Source organism: Phaenicophaeus curvirostris, chromosome 19 (genome assembly GCF_032191515.1).
Source record: "Phaenicophaeus curvirostris isolate KB17595 chromosome 19, BPBGC_Pcur_1.0, whole genome shotgun sequence".
Lineage (NCBI taxonomy): Eukaryota > Metazoa > Chordata > Aves > Cuculiformes > Cuculidae > Phaenicophaeus > Phaenicophaeus curvirostris.
This window is the reverse complement of record NC_091410.1, coordinates 9,213,948-9,228,890: the sequence shown is the minus strand read 5'-3', so window position 1 is coordinate 9,228,890 and position 14,943 is coordinate 9,213,948. Positions and strand designations below refer to the sequence as shown.

Genomic DNA, 14,943 nt, shown 5'->3' with positions numbered 1-14,943 from the left:
GGGGTTTCTAGAGACAGAACTGCCTGGAGAGCCTCCCTTGCTTGGCCTCAATCACACAGAGATCATAAGAATGAAACCATCTTTGTTGCATGTAAGAAGGGCTACAGCTCCAAGCCGTTCGCAGGTCAGAGCAGGGCTGCACTGTTTGCGTTCTGAGGACACGAGAGCATCTCGCAGCAGCTGCATCCCTCCAGCAGCAAACCCCAGAGCTGTGCCAGGTGCCCTTGCCCATCCTGCCTGTGACCCCAGGGAAGGGACTGAGCAGGATGGGGCAGCCAAGAGGCTGCTGGGGCCACACAGACACCCAGCGCCCTCCAGCACATACCCAACAACCACCTTGCTACCGAAACGCATCCATCTTTGCTCCGATGCCTCACACTGAGACAGTTAAGAGCACGAGGAAGGGGCATGGGCAGCACAGGGGGCTACCAGCCAAGGATGCACTGACCTGTGGGCTCAGGTCACAGCTCCTGCCCACCTGCTCATCTCCATCCAACCTTCAGTGTGTTCATGCAATTGCTTTATCCATTTTCTTGCAGAGGAAAAAGTCATCTTGGTGGTGGAGAAGCTCTCAGAAGATGAGAGCACTCCCCTAGTAAGTGTACAAGAGCACACACATCATTGAACAGCAAGAGGGGCCCAGCAGAGGAGGGAAACTGGACCCAGTGCTGCCACCCCAGTAAGGAGCTGGGCTGGACTCCCAGCACCTCTGCTCCATTCCCTCGTGCCTCCCTCAGAGGAGATTTGGGGTTTCTTACACGCCATAAGCCGATTGCAGAGGTGTGTTAACTGGATTAGGTGGGAGGCTGAGAGGCACAGACCTGGAGGAGCTGCTCAGCAGAGCACGGCTCCTGCCCGTGTGACACTGGCAGGATTTGCAGGGCTGGCTTTTCAACTGATTTTTCTCCTTTAAGCCTTTGGAAAGGTGAAGCTGCAGGGGAGATGTGGGCTCTGCTACCTCCTCATCCCATACAAAAGCCCTGCAGGACCCATCATGGACTGGCAGCAAAGTCACATCCCCACATCAGTCCCCACAGCCACCTCTGCCCTCGGTGCCAGCAGCGAGACAGGGCGACACTCACCACCTCGGGCACCACCAGCGCCTCGGGGAGCGACACAGTGACCCTGAGCCCCCGCACGTCCCTGTCAGCACCCACCCGAGGCGACAATCCCTGCTGGCAGCAGGCACTGGCTCGGGGCTCTCGGTGACAGCCCTGAGGTTAATGCAAGCTGACCACTGCAGGACACGGCTGCAGCACCCCCCTCCCCAGAGGAGCTGCCCAAATCCCCCTGCCCAGACCCATCCCAGGACAAAGGGGACACCGATGGGGTCCACAGCCATCCCTGACTCCAGGGGTGCACAGAGCAGCCCAGCGAGGACACCCACCACCTCCTCGCACAGTGCCCAGCACCAGCGTCACCTGCAAACTGCACAGCAGTTGTGTCCATGTCACACTTCATCCATCTCTGCTAGAGCTCCACTGCAGCATTTCTTGTGCTCGGGGTCAGGGAAGAGGCAGCGGGTGTGATTTCTGGGGCCAACAGCTCTCAGCAAAGCCCAGGCAGAGAGCAGGAGCCCCAGATCCAGGCAAGATGCCCCAGAAATGGCACAGCCAGCGTGAGGCAGGATCCAGCCCTTGCACCCAGCAGCTCTGAGCAGGATTGGCACTGCCCACCGAGGCCATAGCACCTCGTAGGACAGACAGATGGATGGACACCCCAACCACACTGCCATCTCCCCTTCCACCTCCTGCATCTGTCTCCAGGCTCATCCTTATTTATTTATTTGTTAATTAACTGCTGTTTCCATAACAAACGCTCCAGCTTCTCCCAGCCTCCAACAGCCCTGGGGCTGGATTGTTAACTAGGATTTTAATTTGTTAATTAAAAGCAGGATGGCTCCATAACAAGCTCCTCTTCCGCAGCCAGGTTCTTGGAGGGCTCAGCGGGCCATCGGCTGAGCCAGCAGCTTTGCCAAGTCTGGCTGAACCCCTCAGGACAGGGCACACTGGGAGGGGTGAGCACGGTCCCCTGCCACAGGGGGTGTCTGCAAAATGGACATGGAGCTCAGCAGCACCACGGTGCTTGCTCAGGACCTTCCTTCTCGTGTAGCAGCGCTGGAGGTGATGCTAGCTCCCTTTGTGGTTTCATCCTGGCAGTCCCTTCCCCAAACAACCCCCAGCGTGTGTCCACAGCCACCAAAGGGTCCCAAACCTGGAGACCAATCTCCCATTGCAGCAGAGTGCTAGCATCATCCCCTCTCAGCTCCCACAATTACCACAGCTCTAAGCACCCAGCCCTGCAGCACTGGGAACCCAGCCTGGGTGTATCCCGGTGCCAACGTGGGCCAGGTAAGGCTCAAGATGTTCTCGGAGCCAAGGGAGAGACGTCAGCCCTGGCTGGGGAACAGCATCTCATTCAGCCCCGTGGTTTGGAACAGAGCGGGACTGTGTGCCTGCCCGTCCCTGCCTGCCCTCGCACACCCAGCCCCTCTGCCCACGCCGACTGGAAAAAATAACACTTCCCCTCACGGGAAACCTCAAACAGACGTACACATGGCACCGTTGTGTGTTCCCAGCCCCTGAGCCCAAGGGGCCAACAAGCAGAGCTCTGTGCTCTCCAGCATCATACAGTCCTTAAGGACCCCCACGATTGGCCCTGAGCACACAGACCCCAGAAACTTTGCCCCAAAGGGGGCTCCAAACCCAGACACATGAGCACAAGGGCCACGCATGGATGGTCCTGGGAGGACAGGAGCAGTGGTGTCCCCCCAGCCTGGGGCTGTGGCCCCAGGGCTGCCCAGTTGCGTGGCACAGCCAGACACCACCCCAGGCTGCAGTGACCCTGTCCCCAAGCAGGAGACAGCCCCATCATCAGCCAGGGATGTTTAATGAGCTCCAGATTCTGGCTGAAACTCCTTTCCTAGCAAACTCCTTTCAGTGCCTCAGATCCTCCCGACCTCACGCTTGCACAGCTCTGCTGTATCTGGGTCACTGCTGTGAGTCACGGACACCCGGAGAGTTACTCAAGGCCATTAGGGCTCTGCCAGAGAGGGGCCAGATCCCATGGCCAGTTTTCCCAAGAGATAACACCAAAGGCGAGAAGGGGAAGGACAGACAGACATCACCACCAGACCCTGCACAGCCACCAGCCAAACAATCTCCAGGCAGAAGAGGGTATGAACACTCATCTTTTCCATAGCCTTGGAGGGACCCTTTCCAGCCCCATCACCAAAGGCTTTACAGCCCAGATCAGAGCTTCCCTGTGAGGGTTTGGCAGGAACGGGCTTCACACTCAACTGCTGAGCAAAGCAGGGAGCTTGGACCCCAACCCCAGCACTGGATGAGATGGATGGCACAAGCCCAGGGCAGCACAGCACAGCTCCAGGCTGGATTTGACCCCATGGAACACGTTGAGTGTGTCCTCAGGTATTCCTGGAGGGCTCCTGTAGTAGCTCCTGGAGCCACTACAGCCAAGGAGTCATGGGAAAGCAAAGCCACCACCGGAGCCCCAACAGCACCTGGGATGTCACTTCTGTCCCCTGCCTCGCTGTCCCCAAGTTCCTGCTGCCCCTTTATCTCCTAGGATGCTCAGCACAGCCCTCATCCTGCAACCGCCCTCGCAAACAGACAAACAGCCGCTTTCCAGGCTCATTGCAAGAATCTCAACACAGCAGCATTTCCCAATTGAAAAAAAAAAAATACAGCAGGGAAAGAAAAACAGAAGACAGAAACCACAAGAAAAACCCCACTCAGCCTTTCCCATGGCACTGACACAATTAAGTCACCAGCCCCACGGGATGGAAAACACTTTGCCAGCTCCCCACCCCTCCGAGGCAAGCAGGACGAAGGCGCTGGCAGCCACCATCCCGCACCCCGTGGCACGGGTCCGAGCCAGCAGGCACCAGGCACTCACCGATTTACTGGGGTGCTGCCCAGACATCCTTTTTCCTGAGTATTAATTAGTCATTGCATTGCTCGCTTGGAACATAAATAGCTGTGGCATGACAGAGAACACAAATTTTCCTTGGAAAAAGCCTTTTCCAGAGCTTTTCCTCTCCAGACACCCCCCTGTTCATAGATGGAGGACAGGAATAACTCAGTCTGGCAATCCTCCCCCAGCCATCCATGACAGCTCTGAATTTCCAGGGCAGAGAAGCAAACTCTGGTCATTGCACATATTTACACACTTGTGGCTCTCCCAGCCAGAGGGGCTTTTCCAGTCAACGCTGCGACGCCAGGGCAGCGATTCCAGCAGCAAAGCCAGCGCTGCTGCCCAGCCTGACGTGAAGCTTATGGGGAGAAGCCAAGCGAGCGAGACTCCACCACCGCCCCAGGTGAAGCATGCTGGCAGCTCATTGCCCCTGCTCACTGCATGTGCCTTGTTTCCACCCTCCACTGCACAGCTCTGCTCCCTCCCACTGCCCTTCCAGCCCTTCATTCCACCATGCAAGCAAGGAAAACGGAGAAAATAGGGAGATGAAGGCACCCATCACCTTCCTCCCCTAGCAGCCCGTGTGTGCAGGCAAAGGTCAGGTGCTGAGGGCTTCCCAGAAGCCAGCAGAGAGGGTTTTCCGAACAGCAAAGCTCTGAATTAAACATAGCACCCTAATGAGTTGATTTTATTAGTTTGTGAACGCATTGAGAACTCATTATCAAAATAAATATCAATTCACTCCACTGAGCGCAGCACTGCGCACGCACACACCCCAACAGCGCTGCAGCTGGGGCCACACACAGTTCCTGTCCCAAGACGCTTTTCCCTGGTCCCCTGCACACCCCATCTCCAGCACCCACCATGAGCCAGCAGGCACCTCCCCTGCAGAACCCCTCACACCAGAAGGTTTGCTCGCCCATTTTGGCTGTGGTGCTGCAGGTTGGGCACCCAAACTTGCTGCTTGGTGGGGTGGAACAGCCCCGAGCTCCTGTGCAAGGTCCCCCAGGACCTTCTCCGTACCACTGCAGCGTGAGAAGCTGAACCATGGCTCCCCTCTGGGTTCCCCACTCTACCCCAGGGTCTCCAACCCTCTGCAAGGTCCTCCAGGAGCTTGTGCAGAGCCCAATCCCCCCACGGACAGCCAGGGCAGGAGGCACCACCCCAGCCCCAGGGAGCCAGCGCCAAGCCCCTGCGCACCATGGCCGGCACACCAAGGCACGAAGAGAGGACACGGCGGGCACATTGTCCAGCTCGGCAGGACGCACTCCCTTTGGAAACAGCGGCTAATCCAATTTCATCCCCCTTCACGGCCATCAGCTGTTTTTCAGGAATTCAGGAGGCGGGTTGCTGAAACCAGAGCTATTGTGTCCGCTGAGCCCCAGCCCCCTCCATCCATCCATCCATCCCGGCCCCACGGCAGCATGTCCATAACCAGCTTCCAGCCCTGCATCGTCCCCAGTCAAGACCTTCATGGGCTACTGGGAGATGGGGATGCTGGACATGTGAAGGACCTACTCCCCTTCGCCTTCCCTCAAGCTCTCAGCATGAGCCCAGGGCCCAATCCCAGGCAAGGAGGAAGAGGAGGAAAGGATGCACTGAGCATCTCACCATGACGAGACCCACAGGCAAGTGCTCAGCGACAGCCACATGCAGAGCCCAGCGCTCAATTGCTCCCCACTAGGACGATCCAGTTTCCCAGAAGGGATGAATAAGGCGCATAAATGACCCCATAAAACCGAGTTAACACCCAGCCTGTGCCCTAGATTCAGCCTGGTCTCCTCACCCAGTGGCAGCTCACAGACAGTGAACTGGGATGTGCTGGGGCAGGATGGTCCTGCAGGAGGGGGACAGAGGGACAGGCTCCTCCAACCATCTTGGGAAACGCACCCCAGCCCTGCAGAGATGGGATAAGAGTGCATGTGGGTCCCTAGCCTGTGCTCTTCCTGGGGGGAAATGCCCTCTAGCTCTAGCAATTCACATGCCCAGGAGCGGGCACACACACCCTGATCAATGAAGTAGCTCTAAAAATAGCATTTCCCTTCATTGACGTGTCGTGTGCCAGGAATACAGTCGTGCTGCCAAGTTCTGGGGGGCTCTACCCCACGGCCTGAGCCTCCCACTGACTGCAGGGAACAGCCCAAGCTCCCCTGCACGCCACACGCGTCCCCAACTCCAAGAGGCACAAGGGACACCTGCCCTTGCAAGGCAGGGCTGCAGGACTCTGCCAGGCACCCCCAACCCCTGCCAGCATCACACACCAACTCAAGCATCCTGGAGAAACCCCTCCAGGGATCAGCACTCCCACAGATGAATCCACACCCCACTCCTCGCCCCAGCAGTACCCGGGCATCGCTGCTGCGTGGAGCCAAGAGGGCTCAAGGTTACAGATGAGGACTTGCAGTTTGTTGTCTCACCCAGCAGTGCAAAAAAGCAATTAACTATCACAGCTAAAATTAGCTCAGCCATTTCTTTCTGCTAATGGTCAAACTCATCAAGGTTTCCCTACGCTGGGAGCCTCGGCACCTCGGCAGGGGCAGGCAATGATTGATGAGAGCAGACAGAGCCGCTCGCATGTGCCTGTGCACACAGGGCAGCCAGACACCAGCCACCACCACACCCCAGTCCCCTTTCCCACCATACCCATTGCCATGTGCCTCAGTTTCCCCACTACTGTGCAGTGGGGAAAGGGAGCTCCTGGCATGCTCAGGACAACCAGCCTTGAGGTGGATGATGGGAACAACAACTGCTGCCAGGGAGGGTGGCATTGGCAGCCCTGGCATTCCTGGAATGGCCACCACGCCATCCCTGCTGTTAGCCAGGATGCCCAGCTGCTGGTCCCAGTGCCCACAGTGGCTGCTGGCTGGGAGGTGACACTGATCCGCACAGGGAGGTGACAATCCAGAGCAGCCGACAGCTGCCGGTCACAGCATCCCCAGGGATGGCTGAGAGCCCCCCGCGCCCCAAGTCTCCATTCCTGGGGGGCCAAAGGCAGGGGCGCTGTCGCTCTGGCAGACTGGGGAGACAAAGGGGGCTGGGGACCAGCTGCAGCCCGGGAATGTCCCCTGCCCTCGGCCCCGTTCCCAGGGATCAGGTTACCCAGTTCCCAAGCAACACGAGCCCGGTATGGCTTTCCATGGGCAGGAATTCCTGCACCCTGCAGGGCTGGGGGCAAGGGGAGGGGGCGGCTGAGGGGGCCCCTGCATTCCCCGGGCACAGGCAGGTGGTCAGCAGGGGAGAAGGGTAGGAAGGCGAAGCATCCCTGGGGGCAGCACCCCTAAAGCAGCACTGGGAGCACCCTCAAAGTAATGCTGGGAGGAAAGATGTGCTCCCAAAGCAGTGCTGAAAGCCAGGGGACACACACACACACTACTAACGCATCGCTGGGAGCAGGGAGGGGGATGCACACCCCCAAAGCAGCCCAGGAAGTGGGGGGACACACCCTGACAGCTGGTCCCCAGCCCCACGGAGAGGATGCTGTGGGCAGTGCTTGCACAGGCGGCATTGCCAGCATGCCCAGGGCGTGAGAGATGCCAGGATCCAGCAAGACAGGGAGGCTCTGCTACAACATTCCTGCCTGTTGGTGGGGGCAAAAGATTCCAGGAATGCACCCCGAGTCCAGCACTACCTCCGGAGACAGGGGATGCAGAGGATGGGAACCCCAAAACAAAACAACATCCCTGGGGATAAGGGAGGCTGCTGGCTCTGACACCACACTGCCAGCCACTTCAAGCAACCCTGGCCCCATGCCCTCTCCAGCAACTCCAAGCAACACTACCCCTGTGGCAAAGGAGAAAAACATCTCCCTTCCCCTGCGAGGTCCTAGGATACCCTTTTGCCCCCAGCATCACAAGGCTGCCAGGTCCCCACGGGTGCTTCAGAAAGCCAGTGTCCTGTGTCACACACAGAAGCCGTGCGGCATCAGCAGAGCACCACGGCCACCAGCCCCTCCACACCATCCTGTGCCCACACACCAGCCCCAGCACCACCACAGGGCTCAGATCACCCTTCGTTAGCACGATCACATCACCACTGACAGCAGCATATTTTTCAGTGGCCAGGCACTGACCATTTTTCACTCAGTGACACACAACTCGCTAACAAGCTCAGGGAGGTAACAAAGGCTCAGAGGTGAGGGGACCTGGTGCTTACTGGGACCAGCTAGGACACAGCATTCAAAGGGTTTTCCTCCCAACACAGCTCTGCACCCCGGTTTGAGCCTGCGCTGCTGCAAAACATCAATGCACCCACAAAGAGTTTGCATAGAGACTACAGTAACACGCGTTGTGGCTGGAGCTCATCCCCAGGCAGGAGCCAGATCCAGGCACAGGCTATGGACAAGGACACGGTTCAGAGAGACCTGCAAATGCAGACACAGGGTCAATCCTCATCACATCCCCATGAGCACCCCGTGAGCCAGCCTCCTTCCTCCCAGGTTTAATTACTGGCATTTTCCCAGGTTCACCAAGCGACCTGCATCCACCTGCCTCCCTCCTTCCCTCCTCTCTCCTCCAGCTCTTTCATTTGCTCCTGCTCAGTGGAAATGCCACCACAGCCTAATCCCCATCACTGAGGGACAACCAGCACTTGGCACTGCCACCAGGGCAGGAGCCACTCTGTCACCGCCAGCTACCCCAGCCCAATGATGTGTCCCCAGCTTCTCTGGCATTTCCAGTCAGCAGAGGTTGGTATGAGCCCACAGCTCTCCTTCCTCCCTGCTAGCAGCCCTCATCCTGCCTGTTCTCCCCTAGGGAATCAGCTCCCAGCCCGTGGGCACAGTAGCCCAGCCCAGTGCTGTGGTGCCTGGGATAACTGGCACCCCAAACCTTTGGGGACCAGCCAGGGCACCAAGCACAGCAATAGATCACGGTGACACAGGCTGCCTGGGATCGGACTGTACCCCTCTTCCACTTACAGTTATCCAGTCATCAAAATTTCATTGCTGTGCCTGGTCACTAATGGCTTCCAAAGCAGCATCAAATTTTAATCTTCCCTTCCTCTCCCCTAAAAGCCACTTTCCTTCCCGAGCCAGAACCTTGCACAAGGCCACCAGCTAATGTGCCAGCTGCACTCGTGGAGAAGGGGGAGCCAGGGCAGGAGACACCCACGCTCGGCCATCCCTTTCCTGCTGCTGGTGGCACAGAGGGCACTGGCAGCACCCTGACCTCAGCCTCTCACCAGCACCACATCCCCAGGGAGGAGCAGGGCACCATCCTCCTCTCTCTCAGCCCCACAAGGCTCCATGCATGCGGACGTGCCCAAGCACCACACGTGGGTGCCACAAGATGCTGGCACTCCCCCACTCCAGCCTCTAATAAGCCTCTTTGGTGGAAGCTGCCCATCTCGGGTGCCTGCCCCAAATCCCATCTGGAACCTTAAGCCTCCCAAATCCCTCCTGGGACTGGCTACAGCCTCCTCAATCCCATTAGAGGTGCTGTGCCCCCAGTTCTGGATGGGGAAAACCGCATCCCTGGGGGTCACAAAGCCTACAAGAAGTGAGGAGGGAAGCGTTTGGACCCCTGGGCACCCAACCTGCTCTCTTGAGTGGCTCCTTATTGTCTTGCTCCATCAGCCACAAGCACCTTTGCTGCAGACACAGGCAGGGCTAGCAGTGGTGGGCTTCCTCTGCCCCCCAAGCCCTGGCACCGGTGCTCAGCCCCAGCACGGGTCGCACTGCGACACAGCTCCAGCCCAGGCGGCGCTGACTGATTAGCCTTCCACCCAGCACTGCATTCAGCTCCGGGTAATTAGCGCGAGGCCCCTAATCAATAAGTTATTTTTTGCCACGGGTAATTAATAATTACACAGCACAGACGGGCTGTAATTAAGCTTCCATCCCCTCTCTCCCCAGTGGCGAGGGACCTTTGTTTTACCAACTGCAGGTATTAAAGCGTCTCATCCTGTGCCCAGGGAGCCCCCGCGCCCTGGCTGGGGAGGTCTCGTCCCATCGCTTCCTCTCCTCCCCCTCTCTATTGATCCCATTTTTCTTGGGCAGCCGGAATCAATAACACCAGTATAAAGCGCTGCCTGCGCCCGCTGCCAGCCCTGCAGGGGTGCCCTGCTCGCCACACGGGAGCCAGAGGCCGAAGGCAAGAATCACCAGCCAGCGTGTCCCCGGTGCCGCCTGCAGCGAGGGAGACGGGCACGTGCCAGGCTTTGGCAACGCTCCCCTCGCTGTGGGAGCCGCCGCTCACGCTCACCGGTGGCTGCGACGCAGCATCGGGGCCAGACACCAATGCCACGCTGCCCACGAGGAGTTGAAGCTACAAAGCTTCGATTCCGCACCAGGAGAGGGGAGCAAAGCCCCTTCCCTCACCGCTCCCGAGGGCTGAAGCGCCAACAGCCCCACATCTTCCACCTCACAGCAAGATTGCGGAGCCCCACAGGCAAATGGAAGGAGATTGGGTCACATCAGGAGCCCATCCTGCAGGCAGGGAACAAACAGACCACAGGAGACCCGCCAGCCGGAGACGCCAGCCAGGAGAAGAGAAACTCAGCAAGGGAGTGAATCAATCAAAGAGACCTTCACAGCTCCCCACACAGGGCCTGCCCGGATAATATACTGCCGCTTTAGATGTTATGTTCTGAACTTAATTACTGAGAAATTATAGCAGTGCTGGGGGAGGCTCAGGGGGAGCGGGAGGACGGGAGCACACAGGGACTTCTGGCTCCGCTTGCTGCTGGAAACAAGGGCAAGAAATGTCGCAGGCAAGGACCCCTGGCACTTCACCCCATTGTATCGTCCCCCCATCCCCATTTCGCAGCCTGGATCCGCTCGATCCAAGCAGTGGGGACAGAGGCAGCCGTGCTGTAGCCCTGCCAGCCGGGAGCTGTGTTGCTGGGGAGGGGATGGGACCCCAGGGTCCCCCTGCTATCTCTGAACCCCAGACGCACCCCAAAGCGCCACAGACTATTTGTGCATCCCTCTCGGGTAGCGGAGCTGCTAAAAACAGACTGTGCTGTGCCAGAGCCTTGGAGGTGATGAGCAGAGAGCGGCTCGCCCCGCGGTGCTGCCTCACCCCACGGGGAGGCTGGGTGCACAGGGAGCCCCAGGCACACACGGGGGTTCAGGCTGCAGACCCCCCCCCTCCAGCCCCAGCCCCCCACCCAGCCAGCTGGAGGTCTATGGGACCAACACGAGGTCAAGAGCTGCTCCCCAAAGTTGCACCCCAGGTCTCGTGGGGCAACGGGAGCCCCCCGGGAAGAAGCGACATGGGTGCTTTCACCCCGCCACCCCATCCTTCGAAAAGTGGTCCAAGGCAGTCTCTGCCCTATACAACATTTTCCTCTCCATCCCCAGCCTGGGGGCAGTTCTGGGGCAGGAGAAAGGAGGAGGCAGAGCAGCCCCCGTGCTGCTCGCTCCCGCTGAGCGCCGGCGGATCGCAGGCTGCGGGGTCTCTTCGCCAACCCCATCCCCGCCGTTTTGTCCCACGAAAGCAGCTCCGGGGCCACCTCGGTCCCTGGCACAAAGGGTGGGGAGAGGCTTGGCTGAGGGGCACAGGGCTGGCACCCCCCTAACCCTTCCATCTCCAGCACCAGAGCGAAGATGCTCCCCCCCAGCATCCCCCTTTACCTTGAGCGGCGGCTCCCGGGGGACCAGGCAGGGCGAGCACCGCGAAGCACAGCAGCCCCCAGCCCCCGAGCCGGGCCATGGCTCCGCCGAGACGGGGCTGGGAGGGTCCAACTTCCCCGACTTTATAATCCGGGAGGTTGCGGCACCGATTCCCGCTGCTGCCCGGGTACCGCGGCGTCCTCGGGGTTCCGGCGCAGGGACCCCCGCAAGCAGCGCGGCTCAGTGGGAGGCGAAGACGATGCGGGGGAAGCGAAGATGATGGGGTGAAAGGCTCCTCACGGGGCAGGGGGAGTCCGCGGCCGGCTCCCCACCGTCTGCCACTTCCCCGGGGACGCGTGGAGCCGGGACCCCCAGATCCGGAGCCCCTCCCTAGCCGCTGTGTTCGGCAAGGGGAGTGGAAGAAGCGCAGGGCTGCGCTCCCACCCACCCCGGGCACCACGGTGGCTCGGTCCCCGCCGCTCCCGGAGCCGAACTGAAAAAGTTTGGGGTCCGGGGGCGGCAGGCGGCCCCTCCCCAGCGCTCAGTCCCTGCTTGGGGACATCCCCGCCTCGGCGGCTCCAAGCGACGTGGGGAGGGAAGGGGGTTTTTCCCCCCGTTGCCTCCCGGTGCGCCCCGGCCCCCGCGTGGGAGCGGGGAAAGTGCGGCGGGGCGCGGGGCGGCGCGGGGTCCTGCTCGCAGCCGCCGGCGGGGCGCGGCGGGCGGGCAGGCGGCGCCGCGCCGACCCCTGTCGGAGCTCCGGGCGGCTCCTCGCTCCTCCTGCGCGTCTCGGCGGCCGAGTGAGCGACGGCGGCGGGGCTCGGCGGAGCCGGGGGCAGCCCCAGCCGGGGAGGCGGGGAGACGGCGCTGCTCTGAGCGCTACCCAGCGGCCGCGGACGGGCGCGCACGGAGCCGCGGGGGGGAGCGGGCGCGGCAGGAGCATCCCCCGCTCCTCGCAGCCCCCCGACTGGGAAAGCAGCAGCTCCGCTCGGCAGCTTTCGCCTGGCCGAGTGCCTGGAGCCGCCCCACACTCCCCCCACCTCTCTAACAGCATCAGCCTCTCCTCTCAAAGCATCAGCACCTGGGATGGGGATGCAGCACGTTCCCAAGGTAGCTCAAAAAGCACCCAGGGAGGGGGTTGAGTCCCCTTCCCTGGAGGGGTTTAAGGGACAGGTGGACGAGGTGCTCAGAGACATGGTTTAGTGATTGATAGGAATGGTTGGACTCGGTGATCCGGTGGGTCTCTTCCAACCCGGTGATTCTATGATTCGTTGCCACTAGATTATCGCAACAAATAAACATTTTGGGGTTCTCAAAAAATAAGCTCTAACCCCACAGATGAGCCACTAGCACCTCTCTAATAATACACTCTCTTCAGGCCTGATACTGCAGCTCCTCAAACCTCGATCTCCCAACAGGATCAAGTTTTGAATGCACAACCTTCAAGGGTATCTGTGCTTTATGCTAGCATCATGCCTTGTATTTGCCGGGGGAGAGCAGTTCAGGGCTGCTAGTGAGCATTAACACCCAAGGACCTACACCATCTGTACAGAAGGAAATATCCACCCTGAACGTTGGATCAGCCTCCTGAGCACACACGCTGCCTCTGAGCCACGAGACCTACAAGGATCAGGGCGAAAGGAAAGCGTGAGCAGATTAGCCTGAAGCTAGGCCCAGCGCCTCCAGGTCAAATCGGGGCAGGGACAGAGGGAACACGCTCCCATAAGCATCGATACAACCGCCAGCGTTAGTGCCCAGGCACCGGTGTGCGTTTCCACTACATCATACGCGCTCACGTGTAAATCACACACAGTCCTTGGGGGGACAACGCCGGTGTGCACATCGCTTATTCGGAGAGCTACTGCCAAATTTCCCATCGACCTCTTGAAGGGAGACTGAACAATAACCCAGCACTTGCCCACCCCAGCATTAATCAGCTCCGTGGCTGGCATTCTCAACCGAGATGACAGGGATCGATGTGCTGTGGGAGGCTGTAATCCTGACTCGCCCCTCGAGGGGGTGTTTCCCAGTGCAAACTGGAACAAGCACAGGGAGGAAAGCTGCCCTGTCGGGGGTGATCTCAGCACCCCATGGTGGGCTTGGATCCCAGTCCTCAGGCACTGACACACGTGCTGCAGCAGGGAGCAGCTGCAATAATGCTCAACATGCTCCTAAGCTCCTGCGGAATCAGGGTTTTGTTCCATACAGAACAGGAATTCCTGTCTCCAGGGCCATAAATTCAGTGCCTGCACTGATTTATGGTTATTACAATTAATCTTGCCAAGGTGCAAGCTGTTTATTACCCACTTGCACAGGTACTCGGCTCCCTACAGTCACCCTACAGACTGAATGAGTTTTGAGCTCACAGCAATGCTCCCACCAGAGCCTGCCCTGCCCTCCCCTCCCAGCCCGAGCAGCACAGCCCTGCCTGCTCTGTACAAGCTCTCCAAATCCATCCAAGCAGGAACAAGTTCCAGCACGCAACCACAGTTGTTTCCAGGAGCAGGTAGAAAAGCAAAGAGCTTCCCCATCCAATGCTGGCACATCGTTGGGATCGGAAAGGGCAGCAAGCTCTGGTGGCACCTACATTGCCACCAACCCAGTGACCCCGAGGGCTGCGCTGCTGGGTCACCTCTGCCACACGCAGGGCATCTCTTCACCTTCCATGAGTTTTGGCCTGACCCTCCAGCAACATCACATACTGAGAATCCCAATTCTGAGCTATGATTTGGGGCAGTGGTGATTATAATTACACTGAGAATTGTGACAATGCACGAACACAGACCAGCTGCACTGCTTGACTCTCACTTCTCAGACTCTTCTGGAAGAGGTGAAGATGAACAAGTCTCCAAGTACACATCACAGTTTGGGGTTTTTTTTTTTTTTGCTCCTCTCCAGAAATCCCCAGCACAGAGGGCTCCAGCCCCCAATGACAGCACCAGCACATCCACCAGCTGCTGCTGGAGACTTCAGCTAATGAGGGGTTTGCCTTGCGCAGCCTCCGCATCGGCCCCGCGGGCAGCAGAAAGCTGCCTCAGGCCTATTTGTAGATTTGAAAGCTGTTATTTTGCCTCCTGCTTGAAGAGGGCGCATCAAAGTCAAACCCAAAACGCGTCGCTGGGCTTGAATTAAAAACTCTTGTCTGAAACCAAGGCAAGTTCCAAAAAAAGATCAAGGCTTTATTTGAAATGTAAAAGTCTTCGCTGGGATATCAGGCGCTTTGGGGACCATCAGCATTATCCAAAGGCTGCAGGACAACAGCCAAGAGCTTCCTTCAGCTGTCCTTAGCTTCCCTCATCTTCCCTGAATGAGGCACCAGCTCTCTCAGCAACATCACTGTTCCTTGAGCACCAGAGCAGCATCCTGTGGGGAGCACTGAGAATCTTCCAAACTCCCTGCTCCAGGAAGGGGCTGAGAAGTGCAAGGAGAGGCGAGGTCAGAAATGCTGCCCACAAGACACT

At 59.0% G+C, this 14,943-nt stretch overlaps 2 protein-coding genes across 6 annotated transcripts in view; one reads left to right on the top strand and one right to left on the bottom strand.

The window, feature by feature from the left end:
* Positions 1–11,667, bottom strand: part of SDK2 (sidekick cell adhesion molecule 2) — a 52,177-nt gene extending 40,510 nt beyond the window's left edge. Inside the window, exon 1 of the mRNA XM_069872244.1 lies at positions 11,507–11,667. Within this exon, the coding sequence (XP_069728345.1) occupies positions 11,507–11,585 (79 nt within the window). The 5' untranslated portion in view covers positions 11,586–11,667. The remainder of the gene's footprint in view (positions 1–11,506) is intronic.
* RPL38 (ribosomal protein L38) overlaps positions 1–14,943 on the top strand; it is a 472,498-nt gene that overhangs the window by 397,508 nt on the left and 60,047 nt on the right. The gene's annotated exons all lie outside the window — the stretch shown is intronic.